The sequence below is a fragment of the Euleptes europaea genome, chromosome 3 (assembly GCF_029931775.1).
Source record: "Euleptes europaea isolate rEulEur1 chromosome 3, rEulEur1.hap1, whole genome shotgun sequence".
In the NCBI taxonomy this organism is placed as follows: Eukaryota; Metazoa; Chordata; class Lepidosauria; order Squamata; family Sphaerodactylidae; genus Euleptes; species Euleptes europaea.
In genome coordinates this window covers 10,648,433-10,676,143 of record NC_079314.1, presented here as the reverse complement: position 1 = coordinate 10,676,143, position 27,711 = coordinate 10,648,433, and the positions used below count along the sequence as shown (strand labels likewise).

The 27,711-nt window shown below is 54.4% G+C and overlaps 1 protein-coding gene across 1 annotated transcript in view; it reads right to left on the bottom strand.

Annotated features, from left to right (window-relative positions):
- Positions 1 to 26,281, bottom strand: part of SPTBN4 (spectrin beta, non-erythrocytic 4) — a 56,875-nt gene extending 30,594 nt beyond the window's left edge. The window contains exons 1-19 of the mRNA XM_056845949.1: positions 26,119 to 26,281; positions 24,726 to 24,877; positions 24,273 to 24,446; positions 22,504 to 22,595; positions 22,125 to 22,205; positions 20,378 to 20,493; positions 18,342 to 18,454; positions 16,540 to 16,727; positions 16,022 to 16,139; positions 15,743 to 15,901; positions 14,791 to 15,093; positions 14,054 to 14,204; positions 13,040 to 13,913; positions 12,609 to 12,746; positions 11,219 to 11,599; positions 10,719 to 11,094; positions 7,904 to 8,106; positions 6,109 to 6,199; positions 4,577 to 4,720 (exon numbers count right to left, since the gene is read on the bottom strand). Of these exons, the coding sequence (XP_056701927.1) occupies positions 4,577 to 4,720; positions 6,109 to 6,199; positions 7,904 to 8,106; positions 10,719 to 11,094; positions 11,219 to 11,599; positions 12,609 to 12,746; positions 13,040 to 13,913; positions 14,054 to 14,204; positions 14,791 to 15,093; positions 15,743 to 15,901; positions 16,022 to 16,139; positions 16,540 to 16,727; positions 18,342 to 18,454; positions 20,378 to 20,493; positions 22,125 to 22,205; positions 22,504 to 22,595; positions 24,273 to 24,446; positions 24,726 to 24,877; positions 26,119 to 26,281 (4,017 nt within the window). The remainder of the gene's footprint in view (positions 1 to 4,576; positions 4,721 to 6,108; positions 6,200 to 7,903; positions 8,107 to 10,718; positions 11,095 to 11,218; positions 11,600 to 12,608; positions 12,747 to 13,039; positions 13,914 to 14,053; positions 14,205 to 14,790; positions 15,094 to 15,742; positions 15,902 to 16,021; positions 16,140 to 16,539; positions 16,728 to 18,341; positions 18,455 to 20,377; positions 20,494 to 22,124; positions 22,206 to 22,503; positions 22,596 to 24,272; positions 24,447 to 24,725; positions 24,878 to 26,118) is intronic.
- Between the last annotated feature and the right edge of the window lie 1,430 nt (positions 26,282 to 27,711).

Sequence of the window (27,711 nt, the reverse complement as noted above, 5' to 3'; positions counted from 1 at the left end):
GACTACAGGTGAATTGTAAATGCCAATAAAGGTTCTGTATTCTCAGACTACAGGCGAATTACTCAACTTTAACGTTGACAATGAGGAAATTGAAATTGTTCAAGATTTTCTATTCCTTGGCTCCATCATCAACCAAAAGGGAGACTGCAGCCAAGAAAACAGAAGGAGGTTGAGACTGGGAAGGGAAGCCATGAAGGAGCTAGAAAAGATTCTGAAGAGTCAGGATGTCTCACTGGCAACCAAGATCAAGTTAATTCATACCATCGTATTCCCTATTACTTTGTATGGGTGTGAAAGCTGGACAATGAAGAAAGCTGATAGGAAGAAAGTAGATTCCTTTGAAACATGGTGTTGGAGGAGTGTTTTACAGATACCATGGACTGCCAAAAAAACCAAATCAAGGCCGAACTGACCCTAGAAAAGACAAGAGTCATGCTAGGAAAAGTTGAGGGCAACAGGAAAAGAGGAAAACCGGACAAGAGATGGATTGACTCTATAAAGGAAGCCACGGCCCTCCATTTGTGAGACCTGAGCAAGGCTGTTAAAGATAGGACGTTTTAGAGGACATTGATTCATAGGGTTGCCATGAGTAGGAAGCGATTTGACGGCACTCAACACACACACACATTACATTTCCATTTACCAGCAGTCTCATTTGTATCTTGTATTTTGGAGACGGTACTCCAATAATGTGGATGGTCTGAGGTTTGGACAGATAAAAATGCATTAGCCGAACACCTTGACAATTAAATATAGTTCAGCTATTTGTAAAATGATAGGCTGCTGTGAAAATCTAGGGCATGACCCAGTCAAAGTTAGGCACTTTATGGTCACATTGATGGTACTTGGGGAGAGTTAAGCTCTCCTCATTCTAGAAGCTAGGAGGTTGTGATCCACCAGCCATCTAAACCAGAGAGCTAGAATGTGGAATTAGTTACATCTTAGCTTGAGAACTGCTGATTAGAACAGTCAAGACTGTGCCCTTTATCAGTCTCTGACATGGAAAAACATTTGTACACTTGATCAATTCTACCAGTGCAAAACAACCTTAGCCCTCCCCATCAAGGAGTCCCTTCCCTACTACTGCAGAGCTACAACAGCCTCTCCCTTTTCTACCAAGCTCAGAACCAGATCTGATTCTAGCGATGGTGGACCCAACAAGCCTAAACATGATGTCAGTTTCATGCAAGGGCCATAGCTCAGTGGTAGAGAGTCTGCTTGGCATGCAGAAGGTCCCAGGTTCAATCCTCGGCATCTCCAGATAAGTAGGTGATGTGAAAGACTGAGACCCCAGAGAGCCGCTGCCGGTCTGAGTAGACAAGACTGACTTTGATGGACCGAGGGTCTGATTCAGTATAAGGCAGCTTCATATGTTCATGGAAGTGTCTAGGCCCTACCTGTCTGCCTGCCAGACAAAATCACATGAAATATAAGGGGTAAGTGGGTGGGTGAAGAGATATTTGGGTGTATTTCGGTAGGTGCTATAGACTGCAGGGATGGCTCCAACTCTGACACAGCAAGGCAGTTGTTTGGCACTCTGGACCATCCGCTCCAGCCCAGTTCAACAGCTGTGGGGTTTGCGAGACGGCCCCAGCTCCCTTCTGGAATTCGTTCAAAATGGCTTTGGAAGGGAAAAAGACCAGAGTGTCGTCGCCCCCCCATCACTCACTGACCTGAACTGGCACAACAGGGAAGCCCTCAAAAGTTAACACTCTAAACGCGGATGGGGCAAGGCACGTGGCCCCCTTCTGATTTGCCCTGCTGAAAACAAACTCTCCTCTTCAAACTCTAGCACTCGAGATTTACACAAAAAGAGAGATCTAATATTTTTAAAGGAGCTGGTTGTAATTATTCTCTGGCATGTATAACGATAACCGTGTGTGTGTGGAGGGGGGGGAACAGGACAAAAAAACGGGTGACCAGTTTACCATTGCCTTTTAAAATCATATATACAATTTAACTGCAAAGTGTTTTGAAAATTTTCTAACTTTAAAAATGCTGGGGAATAACTGTTTGGAGGAAAGGATCTTTTTGAATAAACATACGATTGAATACCGGAAGGGGCGCCTCACAGGGTGGAACGGGGGGGGGGGGATTTAAAACGCAGCCGCTTGGTAATGTCACTACCATGGATAAGACAGACAAGCCAAGCCCATAGCTGCTTGATTCCCACCCCTTCTCTTGAAAATATCACGAACAGATGCTTTAAAACCTGCCTGTCTTGCGTCTTGCTGAGGACGTGGCTTGCAGCAGAGAGCACAGTGATAGTGGCACCCAGGAACCAATGGCCGCTGCCCTTTCTCCTCCTCCTCCGGTGCCAATTGGAGGCACCAGGCCAGAAGGAGCCAATGAATGGAGTGCTCTTGGGGGTGGGAGCGCATGGCCTGGGGAAGGCCACAAAGCGCCCTCGAGCTCAGAGCTGCTGGGGCACCCAAAGCCAGGCTAGCCTGACATGGAGGTCTCTGAGCATGTGCAGAGCACTCCTGGTTCCCTAGCCGCTCCACTGGCCAGAGGCTGACAGCAGCAAGGCAGGCAACTGTGCCTGCAGGCTCTGACCTGGCTGCCAAAGCAGCGCCCCCCTCTGCCTGCTGCCCAGGGCAGCTGCTCTCCCCAGCTCCCCCTAGATCCGGCCTGCCACCACAGCAAAGCAACAGTACAACTTATTTTTAAAAAAAAGCAGAAACCAGAAACAAAGGATGACCTTTTGAAACCAAACAGGAGGTAGCTAGCAGCACAGATGCCACCACCAAGAAAGCCCTGCCCTGGTCTGACCTTCATCTCAATGGAAGAGATTATTCAGTGCCCTGTGGAGGGCTTCCTGTGATCCAGGCTTCAGCCCAGAACCAATTTGGGCTGCCAGGACAGGACTGAGGCCTAGCAAAAGTTTGGCAAGAGTCAGTGTTGGACCACCAACGAGGAGACCCAAGGTTCAAACTCTTAGTCGTGATGCTTGCAGGATTGTTGTGAGGGAAACATGGAGCTGGGAAGAACCAGACATGCTAGGCTGAGAGCTGTGGAGGCAGGACCCAGGATGGAAACAGAAGAGACTGTGACCAAAGGGGTTGGCTGGTGTTTGGTCTGTACCGCTTCAGAGGCTGACCTGACTGACCACTCCTCCATCAAAAGGTCCTTGCACACAGAAAACTAATGTGCCAAGGAGAAAAAAAGGGTTGTCTAGTTTTCCCCCACAATATTCTATTCTTAGAAATGTGTTTATTCAGAACATATTTATGCCCCCTCTCCAGGGGATCTGCCTGAGCTTAAAAAACAAAAACAAAAACACAATAAAAACATAAAACATTAGAAGTTATTAATTAAAATCCACCGCTAAAACAGAATTAAAAAAACAGCTACAGCATAAAAGCAGAGATAATTGAACAGCTTAAAATAACAGCATTCAGACTAAAAGCACACTACCAAAATGTGTTAAAAGATCAGCCCTTTAATTAAAAGCCTGGATGAAACCTTTTGGCCTGGGGCCTACAAGAGAGCAGCCAGGGCGCCAGGCAAGTCTCTAGGAGGAGGGCATTCCACAAGTGAGGTGCCAACACTGAAAAAGCCCCATGTCTGGTTGCCACCAATCTCACCTCTGAAGGTGGGCACACGGAGAGTAGAGCTAGTGAGGCAGACCTGAACTGGTGGGCTGGATAGTAACGGGAGGAGGTGGGCCTTCTTCAGGTATTCTGATGAACTAGTTGGCAACAAACAGGGACCTCTTTTGTTCTGTTTTGTGAGCCCCCACCAGCAGTCTGGTACAGCCCAGGCACAGTTTTACAGCCCCCAAGGACGAAGAATGAAAACCTGCACCCCCACAGAGTGCTGCTCCCTCGCCACTCACTTCCACAACCAGACCCCAAACATGTAGGACTGCAAAGAATGTCCCCAGCAGGCTTCAGCCCCAAAGCAGGATCCACCGGCCTTGCCCCCCACCAGAGCAACCCAGATCACAGTTTGCTACAAACCAGGAATCAGACAAGAACTTTTGGATAGCGTCCAAGCCAGGCAGTGACACCACAGGAGAAGGCAGTCAAAGGAAAGGAATCCCAGGCCCCAGCCCCAATTCTCAAGCTGCACAAGAGTACCCGGGCAGGCGCTGGGCACCAGCCCCCCCAGGAGTCCCTGAGCCGCTCCAGCAGGAGGAAGTTTGTGGACCAACCAGCAAGGCACTGGGCGCCAGCCCCACAACCCCAGAGCGGCCCTGCCTCCCCCCTGGGGCCGGGGGTCTGGCACAGAGGAACTGCTGCTGGGGGGGGGGCTTGACTCACTCACACGCACACAGACACACACAGCAGCAAATCTCCACGGGGTGGGGTGGGGTGGGGGGCTGCCCACACAAAGCCCGGGAAGGGGCTCCAGGCCTGGAGTGCCCAGGGAGGGGGGGCGTTGCTGGGCTGGCCGGAGGGCCCCCCCCCTCCCTGCCCGGCCGCCGCCGCTTCGGGGCAGCGGGGAGGCCGGGCAGGGGCAGAGACGCTGGCCGGGAGCCAGGGGTGGCCCCCGGAGGCGGCGGGGCGCGCGGCGCTGTCCGCGGTGCTGAATCCCGACGGCCGGCGGCCGGACAGCCGGCGCGGGGTCGTACCTTCTCGATCCTGCGCAGCCACTCCTTGTTGCGGGCCAGCTCGGCCATGAAGGCCCGGTGGCGGAGCCAGCGCTTGGGCGCCCGCTGCTGCAGGGACGCCTCGCCGGCCATCAGCACCTTCTTCTCGGCCGCCCAGCCATCGAGCTGCAGGGGCGAGGAGCGCGTCAGCCGGAGCCCCCCCCCCCTTCACCAGCCCGGCGCCCCCGCACCGGAGCGCGCCCCCGGCCCTCCGCCGCAGCTGCACGGCGCGCTCCCGCCGCTCCACCACCACCCCCCCCCACCCGGTGCGCGCCGGACCTGCCCGGGATGCTGCAGCGGCCGAGCGCTCCGCTCCTCTCCGAGCGCGTCCCCGGACGGCGGGGAGGGGGCGCGGGGGAGGGAGCGCGGCCCCGACGCACGGAGCCCGCCGGGAGGGGGAGGCGGGACCCCTGGGGCCCACCCCCGGCCGCCTGCCCGGCGCGCGGGGGAGGGCCGGAGCTGGCTCCCGTGCGCAGCGCGCGTCTCGGCGGGGCTTCGCCTCGTTTCGCCTCCCGGCAGCCGGCGGGGGACGGGAGAGCCGGACGCCGGGGGTCCTGTCCGGGCGGGAGGGGGCTGGGCTCGATGCTCCCCTTACCCACTCCCCAGCAATCTCCAGGGTGCCTTGCCCCGGGGCAGCCGGGGCGGGCCTGGACCCCCGGGTACCCCCCTCCCCAGACCTTCCCACGCTGAAGCGCCTGCTCAGGCCGGCCTCTGGAGCCTCCCCTGCCCCGCAGATGCCCCACCGATCTTGGGCTGGTTTAAGCTTCGCCCAGAATTCACCTCCTCCACTGACCGGCTGGATAGCCCGGGGTCTTCTGGGGATGGGGGGGAGGCTTGGCTAGCCCCTTTCTCTTTCCCCTGCATGCTACAAGGCCCCGTTTCTGCCCTCCCCATATGCAACAGACACTTCCCACACAAAACGAGAAAGAAGATCACTTCCAGATTGGCCTCCTTCTCCCCCTACCCCCCACCCCAAAGGCAGCACAGGAGGCCCCTCCTCCATGCTGAGTTAGCCCCCTCTGAGGGAAAACAGTACAGCTGCAAAGTTAGAGCCCAGAAGGTGGGCAGACCCCAGAAACCTCCTTCCAAGGCCACTATCCAGCCAGCCTGCCTGCTTGCCTCTGGGGTGGGCTTCACTCCATCCAGGGATGCCAGCAAGGCTGAATTTGGGGGTCAAGGGCAGAGGCCTTGCCTTTAAAGTATACATTTCCAACTAAATCAGGGGAGGGGATAAGACCATCCAGGGCAAAGCCAAAAATTATCCAGCTCAGCTGCCCCATCCAAGGGGAGAGGTGCCAGATGCTCCCCCCCCCCCCATGCCAGTCTTCCTGATTCTCCCCACTCCTTCTCTGAGGACCTCTGCTGGAGCAGCAAAAAGCAGTGCTGGCTGTGGTTGGGAGGGCACAGGCATGGGTGTCCCTTCACAAACTGAACTTCTCTCTGGGAGGATCCCAGCATGCTGAGAGCCTGGTTCAGACAGCCAAGGGTGCCCCCCCCTCCCCAGAGCAGCATACCTCACGGCACTCCTGCAGGAAGTGCTGCAGCTCCCGGTGGGCCTGCAGCCACTCCATCCGCTCCTGCGCCATCTGCAGGTTCTGCCGGCTCCTGTGGAGAAAGGGGCAGGAGTCAGGCTGGGGCTGCCAGAAGGTGGGAGGGGGTAGGAGGCAGAATCGAGGAGGGGAAAACCTCTCCTTCATTCTCTCTCAAATGCACCATCCTGGCACCAGTATTAAGGTATGCTGCTTCTATATAAGGGGGGTCCCTTCTCGTGGCTTGTAGCAGACTCCCAAAGAAACCATAGCCAAGGCCACCCAGGGAAAGATGTGGGGGGGGGGGCTCTGGACCCATCCAGACCCTCTTCCCGCATGAAGGAGCCTCCTCTTCCCAAGCTGTTTCCATGCAGAAGAGAGCTCGGAGTTGTAATCCTGACCCCTCCTGCTGGCCAAGGCGCCTCGCCTCGCAGGGTTGTGCTGGCACGGGCTCAGCCACAAGGCCAGGCAGCTGCTGAAGGAGCTCTGCTTTCCTGACAAAATATCTAGAGGCATCCATTTTGCAAAGCTTGTGTTTTTTAGCATGCAGAGCTGTTTTTGCAAATGGTCTGAAGTCACTGTCTGTTTCGCTCAGGAACCCTGCCGTCCGTGAAAACGTTCTGGACTCTGTAAGGGGGAGCAGGCTGGTGCCCATTTCTGCCCCAGGCGCTATGCTTGGGGCTCAGGCTAGTCCCCCCCACACACACATATGCTACTTCAGGATCGCATGCAACAGCACAGCGCTTTGGGGCCCACCCTAGAGGTCGCCCACCCTTCACTGTCTGCACGGCTAGCAAATGCCACCGTGGGGCTTGCAGTGCAAAGAGCCTCTCAGCTGCTTGTGCTGTTGTGACTTTGACCACAGCCAATCTGCTGGCCTGACTCTAATCAGAAGGAAGGGCTGTCCTTCTCCCCCACCCCCCAAAACTGCCAAACAAATAATGCAGCTTCTGGCATTACGTTGTTTTCCTTTTTTAAATTCGATACTCTGCTCCCCCTCCCCAACACATTTTAAGATAAAGAAGTAACATAGCAAAACCATAGCCTGGAGCAGATAAATACATGAAGAGCAGGACACCAATTAAAACCTCTGAAGGACCCGAGCTGTGGTCCAACGGCAGGCGTGACAGGGGGCATGAACGGGCTCCGCTAAGAAGGGTGCTGGAGGATTCATTCCAAGCCTCCAACCTCCAACCCCCTGCAGATTGTGAAGCCTCAAACCTCCTTTCCTGGTCACCTCACTGCCCTCGCAAAAGCTGCAGAAACCAGAATTCACTTAAGTGGCTGGTTTTGTAGCAATTTAATCTGGAGTCAGTCCAAAGGCAGACATCTCCTGGCCCACCATGAGCCTAACCCACCCATTCTGCTGGCAGCCCAGTCACAGCTACCCAACAACAGTTGTAGGAAAGCCACTCTGCACATGCCCTGAGACACTCTCCTCTGTGTCGTCATGGCTCATATTTCAGCACTGAGATGGACTAAGGAGTCAACCTTGGAAAACACTGAGTAGGACCTTCTAGAATTCAGACCAACAGCAGAGAGAGAGTGGCTAGGATATCATCCTGCGTTGCCTTCCCCATATTGCACGGGGGGGGGGGGGGTGTTGAGGCACTAGCACTAAGCAGCCCCCCCATGCTCCAACTACTTCCCCGCTGAGTCGCAGTGCTCCAGCAGAGATCTGTTAAGCACCAGCAAAGCCTGGGGAGGTGGGCCGGGTCTCATGTGGCTCAAAGCTGCTGCCCATCCCCGCCATTCCCAGCAGCCACCCTGGCCACCTTACTTTGCCTGGAGATACTCCATTTTCTCCTTCACGCGGTTGGCATAGATGTTGCCCTGCCGGATTAGGCTCTCCCCAGCCTTGAGGGCTGTGGTGGTCTTCTGCAGGTGAAGGCCCATGGTGGTCATGAAGTCCTTGTGCTGCTTGATGGCTGTCTCCACAGCTTCCACGGTGGTGGGCAGCTTGCATTGGGCCAGGGTGGTCTCCTGCAAGCAGACCAGAACAGGTCTCAGCCGTTCAAATTCCATCAGAGTACATTTAAAGTTTGGATTTTTTGTTTATTCCAGTGTGCACCACGGGAAGTTTATCAATACAGAACTTCGTTTGCCACGTTGCTGACCACTCATCTAATTTGCGGAGATCCTCCTGGAGCTCTTCACAATCCATTTTGGTTTTCACCGTCCTGAATAATTTGGTGTTATCTGAAAACTTGTCCACTACGCTGCCCAATCCCAAGGGGAACAGGTTTGGGAACCTGTTTTTACCTGTCAGAACCCCTGCTTACCTGTCAGTTCACAGCTGCCCCTTTGGGTCCTGGCTCTGGAGATGGGGTATCTATTAGGGTTCTGAAATGGGAGAGGTCAGCCACAGAGTGTGGGCTTTGCTCCCCCCTTTGGGTATTGGCACACAGTGCTTGCCCGGTAGTGCCAAGTGCCCTTTCTGTGCTTTTCCCGCCAAAGTGCCTCGCCGCTTGCTCGAAGTCCACATGGCAGGGAGCTCTGAGACAAGAGTCCCATGCCACACACCCTACCTCATGAATTGTGTAACCTCCTAGCTGGGGTTTTTGTGGGGCTGGGTGTTCCGTGATTGAGTGCTGGGGATGGAGGCGATTGGTCACTTCTGTAGTCAGCATCCTGAACAGCTCAGAGATTTATGAGTGTGTCTGGGGGGGGGGGCACTTGATTTTCCACATCCTTGGGCGCCTATGGGCTGTGTTTTTTGAAGGTGTACATTTGTGTCTCTGACACAGGGGTGTTCCTGGGCTGAAAGAAGCCAACAAAATGCAGGCCACATCCCACGACCATGCTGTCGCAGGTGCCTACGCCTCTGATGCACCAACGGGCGGCCATTGCAGGACTGTGACAGTGCTCAAGAGTGGTGGACTGGCTCTGGGGCCCTGCCCTGGTGTCTCCCAGAGACACCAGCATAAAGGTCAGTTGGCTCCCTGAGAGCATTCAGCCCCACCCCTTGAGATTGCACTGTTGATGTAGTTTTAGTGTAGTTTTAATGAATAGTTTAAATAATTAATAGTTAAATTAATAGTTTAATAATTAATAATTTAGTGTAGTTTTAACAAATAGTTTTAATAATTGTAGTTTTAGTGTGGATTTGTCTCCAGGCACGCTGCAGAACTTCCTTCTGAGTTGTCCCCTCATTTTTGCAAAGTTTTTAAGTCAAAAGTGATTGTTTCAGGCATCTTTCCATTGACTTGAGTGCTGAACTGAATAGCATTGTGGTTGCTGCTCCCAATGATGTCTACCTGTTGCTTGCAGTCTTGAGCCCCCCCAGAGCCAAGTCCAGAATTGCTACCCCTGTCATCGGCTCTGTGACCAGCTGCTCCAGCGCGCAGTCATTTATGGCAGAACCCTCATTTCTACAGCATGACTCAGGAACATTTTCCAAGTCTATGACAGGGTAGTTGAAGTCATTCAGTCTTATGACACATTCCACCTTTGTCACCTTCCTTAGTTCTTTCTTCGTCTCAAGATCTGCCTCCATGTTTTGATCAAGGGGATGATGGTACACTCCCACTTAGAAGTAACTGTTAGGGCCTGGTATCCTCCCCATAGCAATTCTACACAGGAGTTTCTTCCCTTAATGTTATCCAGCTTGTTTGACTGTGTACCTTCTTTTTTTGTTAAAGTAGAGTATCCCAGCAGCTATAGTAAGGGCTGAACTTGGATTACCCTCAGTTAGAGCCCACGGTCACGTCACCCTTTTCAGATACTGGAGAAAGTACAGGAATGTTTTTATCAGACTGCTTTTAAGGCAAAGCATTACGCTACTGCACTCAGTTACTGCTTGGGTAGCTGGCTTCCACGATATTATTGCTGGTATTCCCTAGTGGAGGATTTTCTGGGTGTTCCCCCTGCCTGGTTTTAATATACAAGATTGGATTTTTAAGATTAATGCTACACTGGACAGAAATACAATCTCTCACTCTAGATTTTCTCCCTGGTTCAAATTATTTAAAGGACCATGGCAGAGCTTCTCATCGGTCCAATATTATTCTCCCCGATCTTAGAATGGCTTTAATATCTGTGTGATTTCAAACGATGCCTTCTGCCATTTTAGCAGGTTGTTACACAAAAACACTGACCACAGCTCATCTGTGTATTTGTGGAGCCTTGGTCCCAGAAGACTTTCCACATTATATTTTGTTTTGCTCTTTGTATACAGAACCCAGAAATACATTTCTTGCTGATCTTCTAAAGGGTATAAGCTCTTCTCCTGTGGAAAAGAAACTAATTTTCCTTTTTTCTGATTTGGATCAGTATGTCTCTTAGAGTGGTACAATTCCCCTTGGCAGTCAAGGAAATGCAGGCCAGAACTGTGTTTAAAGGCTGAACTATTTAAAATGTATATTGTAAAAGGGTTTATGTGTTTTTTTATTGTATTTTTAAGCGTCTTTAACATTATTGTGATTTTGCCTTTGCTATAGTTATGTCCCTCTGTGTGTGTAAAATAGTAATGGCCCTTGGCCTCATAATTTTTTTTAAAAAAAAATCTAAAGCAGTAAGGATTTACCAAAAAAAAAAAAAAAAAAAAACCTAAAGGAAGGAGAATTCTTTAAGCAACTGCAAATGGCAACCCCTACCTGGTTGTACAAGCAGATCTCTGCCTGCTTGGCGTCACGCACAAAGAGGAAGAATATGTGGGCCTGGACCAGCACTTCCCGCCGGTTCCCCCACATCTCCAGCAGCTTATTCCAGCCCACGTCCAGCTTCTGTAGCCACTGCTGGAGGGAGAGGTAAGGCAGGTCGGCCTCCTCCAGCGCCAGCACCTCGTTGACCGCCTGGATCTTGGCGTAGTCCTCCTCGTAGCGGTTGATCTCCTCCTTGAGGGAGGCGTGCCGGTTCAGCAGCCGCTCGGCCTCCACCAGGTTCCGGGGCAGCTCCTCCGTGGCCACGGCGGCCTGCGTCTTCACCAGCCACGTCAGGAAGCCGTCCAAGTCCTGGATGAACTGCTGCAGCCTGGAGGGAGGAGGGAGGTCAGGGAGAGCAGGTGGGGGCTCTGCGCCCGCCCTCCAAGCCCCCCCCACGCCGAACCTGGAGGCCTACCTCCCGGCCCAGGCAGCTCCCCTTGCCCCCTGCTGACCTGCTGGCCACTGTCAGAGAGTCCTCCCAGCCCTGCAGGGTCCTCTTCAGAGCCTCCCACTCCTCGCCGATCTCCTCGAAGTGCATCAGGATCTCCACAGCCTGTGCCGGGTGTGTGTTGGCCAGGAGTTCCCCCTCCTGCTGCAGTTCCACCAGCCGGGGCTCCAGGACCACCAGAGCGGCCTCCATGGTGGAGAGGCGGCGCTGGAGGGACAGGACGCTGCCCAGGTCGCTGCTGTTGTACTGCGCGGACTCGACGACCGTGCGCTTCTCGCAGATCTGGGACTTGATCTCGGTGCACTCCAGCAAGTAGTTCTGGATCTTCAGGATTGAGTTCAGCAGGTCTTTCTTCTGCTCCACCAGCTCGACCACTCGATTCCATCTAGCCAAGGGGACAGCACAGATGTGGGGGGGGGGAGTCACCAGCCTTCTCTTCTGGCTGCCCATGGGGGGGGGGGCAAAAACAGCCCCCAGGCAGCCAGAGAGGGGAGCTTTACAAAGCCCTGGTTTCTTTCTGACTGCTGTATTACGCTTTGGCATTTGGGCTAGGAAAACCTTTGGTGGGCTACGAAAGATGTGGCCTAGTCAGCAAAGATGGAAGCATCCCATGCTGCTCCCCACAGCTTTGCTTCAACGCATGAGAGCGGGAGAGCCTGTAGACATGCCCACATGAAGCTGCCTTATACTGAATTGGACCCTTGGTCCATTAAAGTCAGTATTGTCTGCTCAGACCAGCAGTGGCTCTCCAGGGTCTCGGGCAGAGGTCTTTCACATCACTTACTTGCCTAGTCCCTTTAACTGGAGACACCGGGGATTTGAACCTGGGACCTTCTGCATGCCAAGCAGGTGCTCTACCACTGAGCCACAGCCCATCCCCAAAGTCACTCCCCTCCCCAGGGAGAGAGAGGGGGCCCCCTTCCCTTCCCAGCAGCAGCCGGGCTAGCCCCATTGCCCTGCCCAGGGGGTGTCAGGGGGTTTCCCTACAGCTCAGGAGCCACACACAAATCCTTTCCAACAAGTCCCACGGGAACGACAACCAAGCAGGCAACTGCAGGGAGCAACTGGCAAGGCAGCTGAGAGGCACACAGAGTCCCTCGCTTGCTCTCCATGACGGAGCAGAGGGCAAAGGCGCTTCTCTGCTTGCCAGCGGCAGCCGTGACTCGTGCGGGCCAAGCTCCGTCCAGGGGCAGAGCAAAGGATGCAGGATTGTGTGCAAGGGGGCTTTTTCCCTGCTTTGTGTCAAGCCCATAAAAGACGCCAAAAGCCCCAAAGAGACTGCCCGACAGGCAGGCAGGCTTCCTAAAGGAAGATGTCTGGAAGCCCCACTCTTCCCCAGCACTTTTCCCACTCTCAGATGAGGCGCTCTGCACATGCCCCAATGCTCTTCTCACCTGCCGTTCAGGTGGTCCTGGCAGGACTGCACTTCAGAGGCACTGGGGTGGCCCCCGTCGACCAGCTGCTGCACGATCTGGTTGACGTCCAAGATCCGGCCCATCAGGCTGTTCATCTCCTGGTCGAGGCTTTCAAACCTGGGCAAAGAGAAGGCGCCGCTTGGGAGGGGCCGGGTTCAGAAGAGGCATGCACCGCAAGCGTGTCACAGCGCCCCCCTTTGCCCCCACTCGCCTGACATCATTTCACACCCCTGGCCCAGGCCCACCACGAGACCAAAGGGGCACTGCCCTCAAAACAAGCCCTGTGGATGTGTATGTCTGTGGCTGACCCAACAAGCCCCTGCTCCCAGCCCACAGGCACGCTCCCCACCCCCACCCCGCCCCCCGGGACCACTCCGCTCTCTGGCCCAGAAGCCTCTTCCCCGCCGGACCTGTGCTGCACCACCTCGACATCCTCCAGCCGCTGGGGCACGTCCATCCGGTTGAGCCACTGCTCTTTCTCATCGATCCACACCTCGCAGGCGTTGACCTCGCTGAACATGCGGTAGACGGCCAGCGCGTCCTGCAGCCACTGGCGCCGCAGCACGGCCACCTCCACCACCTCCCCGTACAGCTGCTCCACCTCTACGATGCGGATCTGCACGTCGACCAGCTCGTGGTAGTCGGGCGCCAGGGCAGCCAGCTGCTGCCGCAGGGTCAGGACAGCCGCCCGGTGCTGATCAATCTCCTCCACCACCCCCTTGTGCTTCTTGACCAGTGACTGGGTGGAGTACTCGTCGTGGCCAAAGTCATCGCTGGACACCAGGCGGTAGGCGTCCTGCAGCCAGGCCACCAGGTCGTCTGTCTCGGCGCTGAACTGGTAGAAGCTGGAGGCCTCCTGCAATTTCTGGAGGTGGGAGGCCGCCAACTCCTCCAGCCGCTTCCAGCGCAGCCGCACCTCCCGGATCTTCTCCTGGATGTTGCTGGGGGCCAGGCGCTTCCGCAGCAGGCTCTGCTCCCCCCGCTTCATGGTGCTGTGCAGCAAAGACCGCCGCCCCCCCAGCTCCCCCAGGAAGATGTTGTGCTTGCTCAGCAGCTTGGCCACGCTGCTCAGGTCCTTCCCATAGCTCTGGGAGGAGGACAGGATGCGCTCCTTCTCCCGCACCCAGGCCTCCGCTTCCTCCACTTCCTGGAAGAAAGTCCACAGCTGGCGGGAGGCCTCCAGCTCCTTGTGCCGCTTCGAGGCCAGCTGCTGCAGCTGCTCCAAGCAGCTCTGGACGTGGCTCACCCGGTTGCGGATGATCTGCGGGTCACAGGGCTGGTAGCCTGGGCAAGCAAAGAGAGGGCCCTAGCAACCGAGATCCCTTTTGCCGGACCACGGGCTCTGCGGGTCCTTGCATGGCCCACGAGGCCCAGGAGAAGCAGGTAGGGACTGTCCCGGGGCACCCCCCTAGCCCCCTGCCTACCTTCAAGCTCAGCGAACTTGAGGGCAGCAGTGTTGAGGGCCTGCACCCGCTCGGCCTGGGCCGAGATATCGGCCTCCAGCAGGCTGTGCTTCTGCAGCAGGTCCTCCACTTCTAGCAGGTGCTTCCCCAGCTCCTTGGAGCCCAGCTGGGCCTGCAGGAGGGAACAGAGGGCAGGCTGGGTGGGCAGGGGCTGACTGGCGGGCTCTACACAGCAGTGTACAGGCTCTGCCTGGAAAGGACCACCACTCCCAGGACCGGACACATCTCACCACGGTGCTCAAGATACGGGAAGGGCCCTGAAGTAAGCTCGCTCAGGAGGCCCTGAAACTGCCACCCAGAGGGCCGACTGAGGGCAGTTCCACAGATCCGCTGACCCTCCAGGCCATACAGGCAGGGACCTTTGCCAGCAGACAGAGGGCCAAGCTGGGAGAGGATAGACAACCGAGGGCGTGCCTGTGTGGGATCTCTCATGGACCTCCAGTTCTGGCTGCTGCAGAGGGGGACAGCTGGGCTCCCGCTCTTCCCTGCAGAAGCCCCAGCCAGAAGCTAAGGCTTGCATGCCACAAAATCTAGAGGGCAAGTAAGATGGGGGGCAGCTGAGGGGCTCCCAACTGGGGAGTTAGCCCACACGCAGCCGAACCTGGCAGGCGCCAGTGAGGCAGAGCTTTGTGTGAGCAAGCCCAGCGAGAGTGCCATCTGCGGTGCCCGGGGGCCACACACCCTCCCGGAGCCCCAACCTGCATCTCATCCATCCAGTCGATCATGTAGACCATCTCCTGGAAGATCTTCTGCAGGGCCACGTTCTGCTCCAGCCGGGCCCGGCGGGCGCTGACCAGCCCCTTCAGGAGGCCCCACTGCCGCAGGACGTTGTCCCTCTGGGCGCCGATGCGCTTGCTGTCGTAGTATCCCTCAGACTCCATCTCCTGGGCCAGCTCCACCACCACCTGGATGCGCTCTTGGTAGGATGAGATGTCCGCCTCGATGGCCTCGTGCTTCTTCATGGCCGCTTCCACCGCTGGCAGGTCGTAGCCAAAGTTGTCCTGGCAGGAGGGGAGAGAGGGAGAGGGCTGAGCTGCGAATGGGAAGCAGCCAGGCAAGCTGGATACATCACATGAAGCTTCCTTCTACTGAACCAGACCGCCCCTTGGTCCATCAAAGTCAGTATTGTCTACTCAGACCGGCAGTGGATCTCCAGGGTCTCAGGCAGAGGTCTTTCCCATCACCTCCTTGCCTAGTCCCTCTAACTGGAGATGCCGGGGACTGAACTCGGGACCTTCTGCATGACAAGCAGACGCTCTGCCACTGAGCCACAATCCCTCCCCATATGTGCAGAGTGCCCTTTGCATGTACCCCACGCCATGATATACAATAAGCCAACAGCCTCGATCTGGATTTCCCAGGCAGGGCTTCCACATGCAAGAAGCAGGCACTCTGCTCTAGCCCCAAGGTTGAGCCTCTCTGTAAGGCAGAGATTTCCTGCCACGCTTCAGGTGTCCCACAAGGGGAGGCCGGGGGGAGGGGTGTCACGGCTTCCCCACCAGTTGTTCACACGAGATTTCTGTGAAGCAAGATAGCCGCTTGGAGCCCCACCAATTGGGAAACAAATATTTCAGATAAATAATAAGCGATGCCCCCTCCCGCCTCGCACTCCTATGCCTCTGGCTCACCAGCCCCAGCCCCGCACCCTACCTGGGAGACCAGCCGCTGGTTCTCGTTCAGCCAGGCCTCCCGCATGGCCGCCTTGTGGTCGAAGCGCTGGGCCAGCAGCTCCAGTTTCTCCTGGCGGATCAGCTCATTGCGCAGGGCCACCTCCCGCTCGTGCTCCGCCTTCTCCAGCCCGGTCCAGGCCTGGGGCAGGAGAGACGTCCCGACAGAACAGGCTGTGCCAGGGAGGTGCTCGGCAGCCTCCCTGCTGGCCACCCCCTCCCCAGCAGCCACTCGCTCTAGACCCCCCTCCTCGTACTCTACCTTGTTGATGTCGGAGATGCTCTTTCCCTCTCGCGGCACATAGAGCTTGCGGTTGTTGGCTCGCAGCTTGCTCTGGATGGAGAAGAGCAAGACTTCCAGGTTCCCTTTCTCCTGAAACCTGCAGGCAAAGACCGGTAGGCTGAGCCTCCCTCCTGGGCCTGGCTTTCCCTGCACTGCCCCGCAGGGCTTCTGGCACCTTCCAGGCCTGAACGCAGGGAACGAGACCTGTCCCTGAATACAGGATGGGCAGCCGCGGCTGCCTCACACAATTCAGAGGCCCTTTCCTAGTAAAGAAATCCTTCCAAGAAAGGTCATCTCATAAGACCCGAATGGATCTCTCATGCCATCCAGGGAAGACTTAAACCCCCACCCCCAATGCAGCTTTCCTGAAGCAAATTGATACATGGTGCTCTTTGGACTATGGGAGCTCGGGGTAGAGGGGCAACATCCTTCGCCCCCAGCCACAGTTCCATGCACAGCTGAGATCTGTGCAAATGCCAAGAGGCAGGAGTCCTTACCGGACGGGCTTCTCCAGGGTGCAGAAGGCAGTGAAGGATTGCAGCTGCTGCTGGACCCCAGCCAGGGAGTTGGCAAACTTCTGGTTGCTGATGACGTTGACGGTGAGCGCGATCCACTCCAGCAGCTCGCTGGCCAGGCTCTCGTACCGCTCAATGATCTTCTCAATCTCCAGGACCTGATCTAGCACCTGAATGGCCGGACAAGGGTGGGGGAGTGAAGCACACCATGAACCCACCACATCGGCCAGCCTGCCTCAGCAACATAGAAAACATCTCCAGTGCAATGCAAAATTTATACAAAACGAGTGTGGCAGAACAGATCCTTGCTGCAGAGTCTTCTTACAGGATGCCAGCGTGGTGTAGTGGTTAACAGCGGTGGTCTGAAGTGGTGGACTCTAATCTGGAGAACCAGGTTTGATTCCTCTCTCCTCCACATGAGTGGTGGAGGCTAAACTGGTGAACTGGATTTGTTTCCCCATTCCTACACATGAAGCCAGCTGGGTGACCTTGGGCTAGTCACATCTTTCTTAGAGCTCTCCCAGCCCGACCTACCTCACAGGGTAGGGGAGAGGAAGGGAAGGTGATTGTAAGCCGGTTGGATTCTGCCTTAAGTGGTAGAGAAAGTCGGCATATAAACACCAACATCTTCTTCTTCTTATGCCAGCACTCACACCAGCTCCTTCAGCCTCGTATCCCTGCTCACAAGTAGTCCTCTGAACTCCCCCAGGTGGGAGAATGGACAGCCCTTAACCATACTAGCCCTGACCTCGATGGCCCAGACTTGCTTGATCTCACCAGCTCTCAAAGGTTCAGCAGGGTCAGTCCTGGTGAGAATAAATTTATAGAATCATAGAGTTGGAAGGGACCACCAGGGTAATCTAGTCCAACCCCCTGCACAATGCAGGAAATTCACAACTACCTGCCCCCCACACACACCCAGTAACCCCTACTCCATGCCCAGAAGATGGCCAAGATGCCCTCCCTCTCATGAACTGCCTAAGGTCATAGAATCAGCATTGCTGACAGATGGCCATCTACCCTCTGCTTAAAAACCTCCAGGGAAGGAGCACTTACCACCTCCAGAGGAAGCCTGTTCCAATGAGGAACCGCTCTAACCGTTAGAAAATCCTTCCTAACGTCTAGACGGAAACTCTTTTGATTTAATTTCAACCCATTGGTTCTGGTCCAACCTTCTGGGCAACAGAAAACAACTCGGCACCATCCTCTACATGACAGCCCTTCAAGTACTTGAAGGTGGTCATCATATCCCCTCTCAGTCTTCTCCTCTTCAGGCTAAACATACCCAGCTCCTTCAACCTTTCCTCATAGGACTTGGTCTCCAGACCCCTCACCATCTTTGTTGCCCTCCTCTGGACACATTTCAGCTTGTCTACATCTTTCTTAAATTGCAATGCCCCAAACTGAACACAGTACTCTAGGTGAGGTCTAACCAGAGCAGAGTAAAGCGATACCATCACTTCATGTGATCTGGACACTATACTTCTGTTGATGCAGCCCAAGATCGCATTTGCCTTTTTAGCTACTGCATCACACTGCTGACTCATGTTCAGTGTTTGGTCTGCTAAGACCCAAAGTTCCTTTTCACACACACTACTGCTCAGACAAGTCTCCCCCATCCTATAATTATGCATTTGATTTTTCCTACCTAAATGCAGAACTTTACATTTATCTTCCCCCCCAAACAAATTTCCTCCCCCACTTCCGACGCACTGGAGGGGACGTGTGGGCCCACCAAGAGAGTCCAGCAGTTCCATGACCGTTCCAGGGAAGGCCAGACAAACCTTGCCGATCCGCTTCCCCTCCACCGCCAGAGCCTTCATCTTGGAGAAGTAGTGGTAGAAGGAGACCACGTAGGTGAGGATGGACTTCTCATCGGGGTGCTCCATGAGGACATCTGCAGGAGGAAGGGGCAGGAGAAGGAAGAGGGATCGTGGCATCCCCTTCACACCCACCAGCTCAAAAGAGGGGCCTCTGCCTACCAGGGAAGCAACAGAAGGAGGGAGAGGCAGTGGCAGCGGGGCGGGCATGCCTTCCTTTTGGCTGGGGCTGAGAACACAGCCCACCATAGGGTGGGGTGGGTCTGCCCTCCCTTTGGGGAGCTCTGGGGCTCCAAACACTTGCCAGGATGCTTAAAATGCAGCTGAACCAAACACAGTATCTACATTGGCTGCAGGCCTTGGGGGGAATCAGATTGCACCCCGAGACCCTCTGCCTGTCCCGGTGGCAGCACCCACCCCACTTAGCTCAAGCATACGACAGGAAGCAAAGCAGCATCCAAGTCACACAACAGGAAGCCATGTGACATCAGAGCCACATGTCAGGAAGAGAAGGAGACGGAGATACGACCTCCCTTTGCCAAGGTCAGAACTAAGTTGGGCAGAGAGAGAGCGCCAGGTTCAAGAGGGGCTGGCAGACCATAAACTGGCCTCATAGGGCGACGGCCAGAAGTCAGAACCACAGGGGAATCCTCTCCACCAGCCAGTGATCACACCTGGCTAACCTGCTGCTACTCCTCTGACAGGCTTGCCAACCACCAGGTACTAGCTGAAGATCTCACGCTATTACAATTGATCTTCAGCCAATAGAGACCAGTTCCCCTGGAGAAAATGGCCACTTTGGCAATTGGACTCTATGGCACTGAAGTCCCTCCCCTCCCCAAACCCTGCCCTCCTCAGGCTCCGCCCCAGGCGCCAGTGGTGAAGAGGAACCTGGCAACCCTATCCTTTGAGCATGCGCGCAGAAGAGAGGCAGGAAGCATGTCAGCGCCTGCGCTGCCCTGTGTTTGCACTTCTCCTGCAGGGCCTTTCCAAACCGAGATACAAATTGGCTCTCTGGGGCTCATGGTCCAACAGGTGAGATTCTGCAGTAGCTCAGAGGATCCTCAGAGCACATGGCCCTCAAAGGACAAAGCAGCACTTTGGCGAGAGGCAATTTAGGGTTCTCTGCAGAGCCAGGAGAGCAGCTGGCCGGGACAGAATCCTTCCTCCCTTCAGAGCCTCCAAGAAACCCAAACACCAGCAGGAGAAACTTCCTAACCCCAGCTGGCCACGTGGCCACCTATTCTACTCCACTGCCTGTGTCTCCTTTGGAGACACGCTTCAAGGAACACTCAGGGACAGAGAAGGGCTGCCCCTATCTAGGGTTGCCAACCTCCAGGTGGTGGCTGGAGATCCCCTGCTCTTATGACTGATCTCCAGACGACAAATATCAGTTCCCCTGGAGAAAATGGCCACTTTGGAGGGTGGACTCTATGGCATTATACCCTGCTGAAGTCCCTCCCCTCCCCAAACCCTGCCCTCCTCAGGTTCCACCCCCAAAACCTCCAGGTATTTCCCAATCCAGAGCTGGCAACCCTGCCTCCACCCCAGAGACAAGGTTTGGGGAGGGCTTTCGGGGCCAAGCATTTGGTAACAACGAAGTCCAACTGCTGTGAGGCATACAGAGTCCAACCTCTAGTCCATCGAACCCAGCACGGCCTGGGTACTGGGCGTCCAGCCTCACATCTCCCAATGCGTAAACTGCCAATGCCCTCCACAGTCTCCTGCAGCCCTGCTAATCAGGATCCTTTTGGCCGAAGATGCTGGGATGGAGGCAGGGCACGAGCTCTCCTCCTGGGGGTCTGCTCCCCCCACCCCACCCACCATACAGCAGGCCTCATTTAACCGTGACTTTGACAGAGGCAAACAGGCTTGCCCGTGGGACTCATAGCCGCTCTGCACCCTGTGGCGGGAGCTGCTTGTGTGGGGCAGGGGGCGAGGACAAAGTCCCAGGGTGGCCTCTGCAGAGTCCACCTTCAGGAGGTTGATCGGGGTCTTACCTTCTGGATCCAGCAGTTTGGCAAGGCCCAGCTGCTGCTCAGCCGTATTGAAGGCCTGCTGGAGGTTGTAGGCAGCGTTCGATTTGGTGAGTCTCTTGAAATCAATGGTGTCCGGCCTGCAGCAGAATAAAATAGGCTCTGAGCATAAGGGATCCATCCCAAGCTGGCGCCTGAACTGAACTTCTGTGTTGGGTTCTGCATGCAGAGCGGTAGGCGCTCTGGGGTCGGGGACTTCATTGCGCAACCTGACCAGTCCAGGGGCTGGAAGGGAGCTCTTCCAACAGAAGAGATTTCCAGACCACCTGGCAGAACACAGCAGCGAACTCAGCCACAGACGATGGCCATCCCAGTCCAAGGCCACAAACCATTTGAGCCACCCGACTTCAACTCCTGTGCCTGCTTCCACATTAGGGCTTTCGGTCGTTGCCAATACATTCCTCATTCGCAGTCAACCAAAAGCAGAAAGGTAACGTTTGATCCGTTACAAAAATCTGGCGATGCCTATCCCCATGGTCAAGAGCCTAGCATGTGCTGATTCCAAACTAAGTCCCAGTCATCAAATGACCTCATCCCTTCTTTTTAAGAGCAAATTACAATCATGAACAAAGAAAAGAAAACGTTAATAAGTGATTGCCTTGGCTACAAATTAAGGTGCCACCACCTCCCAGAAGAGGAATGGCCTAATTAAGTACTACTTCAGGAATGTGGCAGCCTCAAGAAGAAGAAAAAGAGTTGGTTTTTATATGCCAACTTTCTCTACCACTTAAGGGAGATTCAAACCGGCTTACAATCACCGGCTTCCCCTCCCCACAACAAACACTCTGTGAGGTAGGTGGGGCTGAGGGAGCTGTGACTAGCCCAAGGTCACCCAGCTGGCTTCGTGTGGAGGAGTGGGGAAACAAATCCTGTCCACCAGATTAGCCTTTACCGCTCATGTGGAGAAGTGGGGAATCAAACCAGGTTCTCCAGATCAGAGTCCACATCTCCAAACCACTACACCACGCTGTTAACAAAAAGCAACAAATGAAGAACTGGAGAAACAGAATCCTCGCAAAGGAGGGATACTGCCCCTTTCATTTTCCTCCTTGCCTGCTGTGAGGAAACAATCTCACGAGCCCTGTTCCTCTTTGGTCCAGGAGCCTGAAAAAGCCCCGCGGCTGTCCCAGGTCTCTGCCCAGTGATGTTGCCCCTTTCCCTCACCTCTGGGAGGTACCCATTTCTCTGTGGTCCTAGCTGCTGCCACTAGTGAATCTGAAAGGGTATTTCCCACTACATGGATTTGTACATCCCATGCTCTGTATCTGCATTGCCATTTATAGGCTCAACCCCAAGGAGTCCCCCCTCAAAGACCAAAATGGGTCTGGAAAGGGCTCTGCCCTGTCCACTTTCCTTTTACTGACAGAGCCAAGCCTTGGAATGCTGTGGTTGCCTAGCAAAAGCCACTGAGGGAATTTGTTGCTTAAAGCTAGAGGCACTCCTTTTTTAAACCCTCCAATCTCTTTTTTTATAAAAGATTTCAGGTTTTTCTGCAAACCCGGGGCCCTTTTCAGGTTTGTAGAAAGACCTGTCTTGCCCGTTCACAGCTCCAGTCACCGGATGTAAGTATCCAAAGATTGGCTGACTTTGCTATTAGAATATAAGATATAAAGCTGCCTGGGAAGCTCCCTGCTAATGAGGCCGCAGGACAGATGCTTTAAAATCCAACCATCTCCACTGCAGTCGAGTGTGGGAGCTGCTCTGCACTCACCTGTGTTTGTGGATGAGAGCATTAAATGCCAGCCCATCTCTCCAGCTGGTGGTGAAGTTCTGAATATTGACTTCAGGGTACCTTGTAGGATAGCAAGAGGCAAAAGCGATCACCAAAAAACAGAGGCAGGCAACTCTGTGGTTAGCTTGTTGGGCATTAATGATCACCCCACAAGCCACCCATCCACCAAGTATGGTCAAAAGGAAACACAAGGAAAGGCCAAAATAAGTCCCCGCGGCCTGGATAGGGAGCTGCCCCCTTATAAGGAGGCACGAAAGACTTGGGCTGAAGAAATTAAGAAGAAAAATCAGTGCAGATGTTCTGAGATGGCCTTTTTTCCACGGCCAAACCTGCCCCCCCAACACACACACACACTCACCCAGCAGTCTTCATTTGGCACCAGAGTAGCAGAGCATCCTTGGCTGAGCGGGTCTCCCGGTTGTCTTCTGTCTCTATCTTGATCACCTGGATCTGGGAGGGAGCCACGGGGAGAGTTGGATCAGTTCCCCCTACACACACACACACACACACACACACACAAAGGATCCCAGGTCCCACTACCCTTCTCTCCAGTGTCCCCTCCTCTGGAAGGCTCCTTACATCTACACCCCCTTTGCTCTGCCTGCCACAACATGGAGAATCGGGGCCTTCTGGGGTCATCTGTACCCATCTGCATTCCATCTTTTTTAGGGGGATATCCAAAGGCTGAGATCTGAGTCTCATGCTGCCCCACCCACTCCCTCCAGGGATGAAGCCTGCAATCTTTGTACAGCAGACAAGGGTGCAGTGTAGGGGCCCATGAGCCCCACATAGGGTTGCCATCCTCCAGGTAACCTCAACAAACACAGTACCTATGCTGAAAATAACGAGGTTGTGAAAACAGCAGCACGAAGGCTCACAATAATGTAAATATTGTATTAATTACTAATGAAAATAATTGTTAAAGAGCTTGGCAATATAATTTTTGACAATATAATTAGAAACAAAAAAGAAACAAAAAAGAAGAAAAAGCATTCATGCATATAATCAATTCAACACAAAGTAAGTACACCCAAAGCAAAATACATGTACACGGGCGAATTGCCCTCAAATGAGAAAAATGTTCCACTAACAAGTGGTAAAGAGCCTCTGTGGTGTACTTGATATATCAAGAAGAAGGTGATGAAGGAAGCCAAGAAGCCGAGACGACACCTCCGGTTTGGTATTCGTTTCGCATGTGCTTCTTCAGTCGGATGTTGCCATCATGTGAAAACTCTCATATGTCTTATGTAACAGATTACCTCGCTGAAGGACATGAGAACCTGTGGTCTATGAACCCCCTGGGTCAATTGTAAGACATATGAGAGTTTTCACATGATGGCAACATCCGACTGAAGAAGCACATGCGAAACGAATACCAAACCGGAGGTGTCGTCTCGGCTTCTTGGCTTCCTTCATCACCTTCTTCTTGATATATCAAGTACACCACAGAGACTCTTTACCACTTGTTAGTGGAACATTTTTCTCATTTGAGGGCAATTTGCCCGTGTACATGTATTTTGCTTTGGGTGTACTTACTTTGTGTTGAATTGATTATATGCATGAATGCTTTTTCTTCTTTTTTGTTTCTTTTTTGTTTCTAATTATATTGTCAAAAATTATATTGCCAAGCTCTTTAACAATTATTTTCATTAGTAATTAATACAATATTTACATTATTGTGAGCCTTCGTGCTGCTGTTTTCACCACATCCTCCAGGTAACGGCTAGAGATCTCCTGCGATTACAACTGATCTCCAGCCAATAGAGATCAGTTCATCTGGAGAAAATGGCCGCTCTGGCAATTGGACTCTATGGCATCTAAGTCCCTCCCCTCCTCAAACCCCACCCTACTCGGGATCCGCCCCTAAAACCTCCCGCCAGTGGCAAAGAGGGACCTGGCAACCCTAGACCCACATGCTGGTCAGGCCTGGTTTGCCCCAGAGGCCATTCCTTGCCACTGGCCCCTGCTGCATCCTAGCCCGGAGCCCAAGAGAGAGGGGGCTTCCTGAGCTCAGGAGGGGGCACAGAACCAGCAACTGTGCCCCAGTCCCCCAACCCAACCACTCTGCAGAGGACACTGGCCCGCATTAGGACTTGGCCATTCTCGGCCCAGCTTAGCGCTCAATACCTGGAATCGGAGAATGATGGTCCAGATGAGGCCCAGAGTCAGGCGGTGGTTCCCGTCGACAATGTCATGGGATCCCACGTTCTCCAGATGGACTCTCTGCTCCTTCAGGAACTGCAGGGCCTTGTCCACGTTTTCCAAGGAATGGATTCTCATCCGGCCCCGTGTTGGTTTGGGCTTCAAGGGAGGCAAGAGGAAAAGAGGGTGTGGGTGGCAGTCCAGGCTAACGCACAGGGAGCTCTCTGCCCCCATAGCGCCTCCTCACCTGCTCCCGTCCTCAAGGCTGCGGCTCAGCCCCACAACCCATTTGGAAATAGACGATGGGGCAGGAAAAGAGGCAGGTTCTCTGAGCTCATGCAGAGTCCCTTTCCCAGAACCTCTCTCTTTGAGGAGAAAGTAGTAGGGTTTGCCCCCACCCCTGGAGGCCAGTGAGGGCCCCCCCCCAGCCCTCCTCACCAGCTGCTCCCCGGACAGCACTTCCAGCAGCTTCGTCAGCATGCAGCCGTCACGCAGGTCTGTGTAGAGGTCGCTGATCCGGCAGGAGACAAGAGCCAAGTGCGAATTCACCCACTTGGTGAAGGTCTTCTTCTGCACAGCCTCCCGCTCGTCTGGCAGGATTCACACTGGTCAGCCTTCTGCCTCCCAGGTTCCTCCCCCTGCCCTCCCTCCCTCCGGCCATGGGTCTGGCTCCCAGGACTCTGCCGCAGGAGGATTTTAGGAGGCCTGTTCCCCAGGATGAGTCCCCGTTCCGCCAGGCTCCTTCTTCATGGCTGACTGTGGCCCCCAAACTCTCCTGCTGGAGGCAACTGCCTGCCTCCTCCTCATGCTTCAAACCGGAGGGTGAAGGCGGGTGTGAGGAAAACAAAGGGGAGAGGGAGACATCCCGGGACAGCTGTGGGGCTTGCTCTCCCCCCACCCCCCATGCTTCAGGCCAGGCCAACAGCTCAGACAAACACTTAAGGCATCCCTGTATTTTTATCCGTTTAAGCACTTGTTTGTTGCTGCGTTTCACACAAGGCCTCGCAACTATAAAAGTGCTGCAGCGGTTCCGGCGACAGGGGAGGCAGCCAATCAACTTCTGCTGCGGACACTTCAGAGCATCACCTTGAGGGGGAAAGGGCCCTCTGGGGGAAGGGCCCCTGTGGGGGCCCTTGCAAAGCAGCACCCCCTGCTCTGCTGAGCACGAGGGCTTCACTCAGAAAAGGCCTGCCTGGCTCCCAGCAATCCCTCCGGGATAGCGGAGCAGCCAGAGACCTGCTCTGCTGCTTCCCGTTTCTTCCATTTGTGCTTCTAGTCTGAGATTCAGCATCTTCCCACCAAATTTACTTAGGGCAGAGCAGATAGGTACATGGGCATGAATGCAGGTGGGCAGCCCAGTGCATAGGGTTGCCAAGTCCCTCCTCGTCACCGACGGGAGGTTTTTGAGGTGGAGCCTGAGAAAGGCGGGGTTTGGGGAGGGACTTCAATCCCATAGAGTCCAGTTGCCAAAGCGGCCATTTTCTCCAGGTGAATTGATCTCTATTGGCTGGAGATCAATTGTAATAGCAGGAGATCTCCAGGTACTATCTGGAGGTTGGCAACCCTACCAATGCAATTTAGCTTGGGTTGCCAAACTCCGGATGGGGCCTGGAGATCTTCAGGAACTACAACAATAGAGACCAGTTTCCCTGGAGAAAATGGCTGGTTTGGAGCATGGACTCTATGGCGTTATGATCCCTCCCCAAACCCTGCCTTCCCGGCCTCCGCTTCCCAATCTCCAGGAATTTCCAGGGCAGGAGCTGGCAACCCTAACCATAGCCCATGGCTGCATATAGGATCTTCATGTGACCCTCCACCACTCCCAACATACCTGCCAACGCCTTGATCCGTGAGCATTCAAAGAGCTTGGCCGTGGCCGTAGTCTCATCCCAGGGCCGGTGGTGATGGTCCGTAGTCTCCCACCGTGGGTTGTTGTTCTGTGGCTGCTGCTGCACCTCCATATTGTCCAGCTTTGCTGGTGTGACGTTTGCCATCTGTCCTTCATAGAAGGGTAATCAGCAAGGAGTCCCCTTCCACCTGCTGGGCCCTGGGTTTGAGAAAGCACAATATGCATGGAAGACAAGTTTCAAACTAGGGCCAGAGCAAACTCCCAGAACACACATGAAGCTGCCTTATACTGAATCAGACCATTGGTCTATCAGGGTCAGTACTGTCTCCTCAGCCTGACAGCCGCTCTCCAGGTTCTCAGGCTAAGGTCTTTCACATCACCCCGTCTGGTCCTTTTAACTGAAGATGTCAGGGATTGAACCTGCACCTTCTGTATGACAAGCAGACGCTCAGCCTCTGAGCCACAGCCCCTCCTAACATCCTCCAGTGTTCAAAGGGCCTCATATGTATGACAGTAGCTCTAGAAGGTCAGCCACCATCACAGATGAGGCAGGCTTGCCTACAGTCACCTTGCCAGTTTGCAGCAGAGACACAAACAGAATCACAGATGCCCAGCACAGACTTTTAGCTATGATGCTCTACTTTGCAAAGCCACACTAGAGAGAGCACCTCTGAGCATGTCCAAAGAGTCCCTGCTTCAGCGCTGAACACCAACATCCAGCCTCTGCAGAGCTCAGGTGAGGCTTCCTGGGGTTTGGCCAGACACAGAGGTCTTGGTGTACTGGTTAAGGGACAGGCTTTGGTTGAACTGGCACCCCCCCCCCACTGCCCTCTGGGGCATTGAAGACGTAGTGCAACAAGAAAGAGAGGACTGTACCAGCCAAATGCCCCCAAGGCCCCTGTAGAATCCGAGGTCTCTGGGGACACAGTGCTCTGCAGCAGGGCTGGGAAACCAGCCGGTGTACAAATAAAATCAACCCTGCTTTTTTTCCAGGAATGTGAATTATTTTCTCCACTCTGGAGCAGGCCTGGTTCCTAAATGTAGATGCAGGCTCAAAGAAATGGTGCACACTTCCCTTCTCTAGAATGAGAGGTATGTCCTTGAGCCAATGGCCATCTGGGGTAGTCCAAACTCAGGTGAAGTCAAAATCCAGACTGTTTCACTGCCCCCAGCCTGCATCCTTCTGGCTGAATAAATGTGACCAGCACAAGACCCCCTCCACAGGCGTCCAGGTAGCCCTTCCTCATTAGTGCCTGTAGAAGCCAGCAGGGATACCAAAGGAACCCCCCGCAGAAAGACTCAATCAGCCACAGAAGAATCTCCCCGCACCCGGTCAGTGCAGAGCCCTGTGGCCTTGCCTCCCTGTGCCTACCTTGCAGGTGGCATGAAGAGAGGGACAATGTTTGGGGTAGATTTGGTTGTTTCTCATAAACGGAAGAGGGAACAATGCAATTCTTGGTTTGAGGGTAGGATTCTCAGGGGCAAGGCCTCTTCTTCTGGGAAAGGTGATGCCTCTGAAAGTTGACGTCGGGCTTTTCTTTGCTCCATTTCAGTGCCGGGGACATGATCCACTGG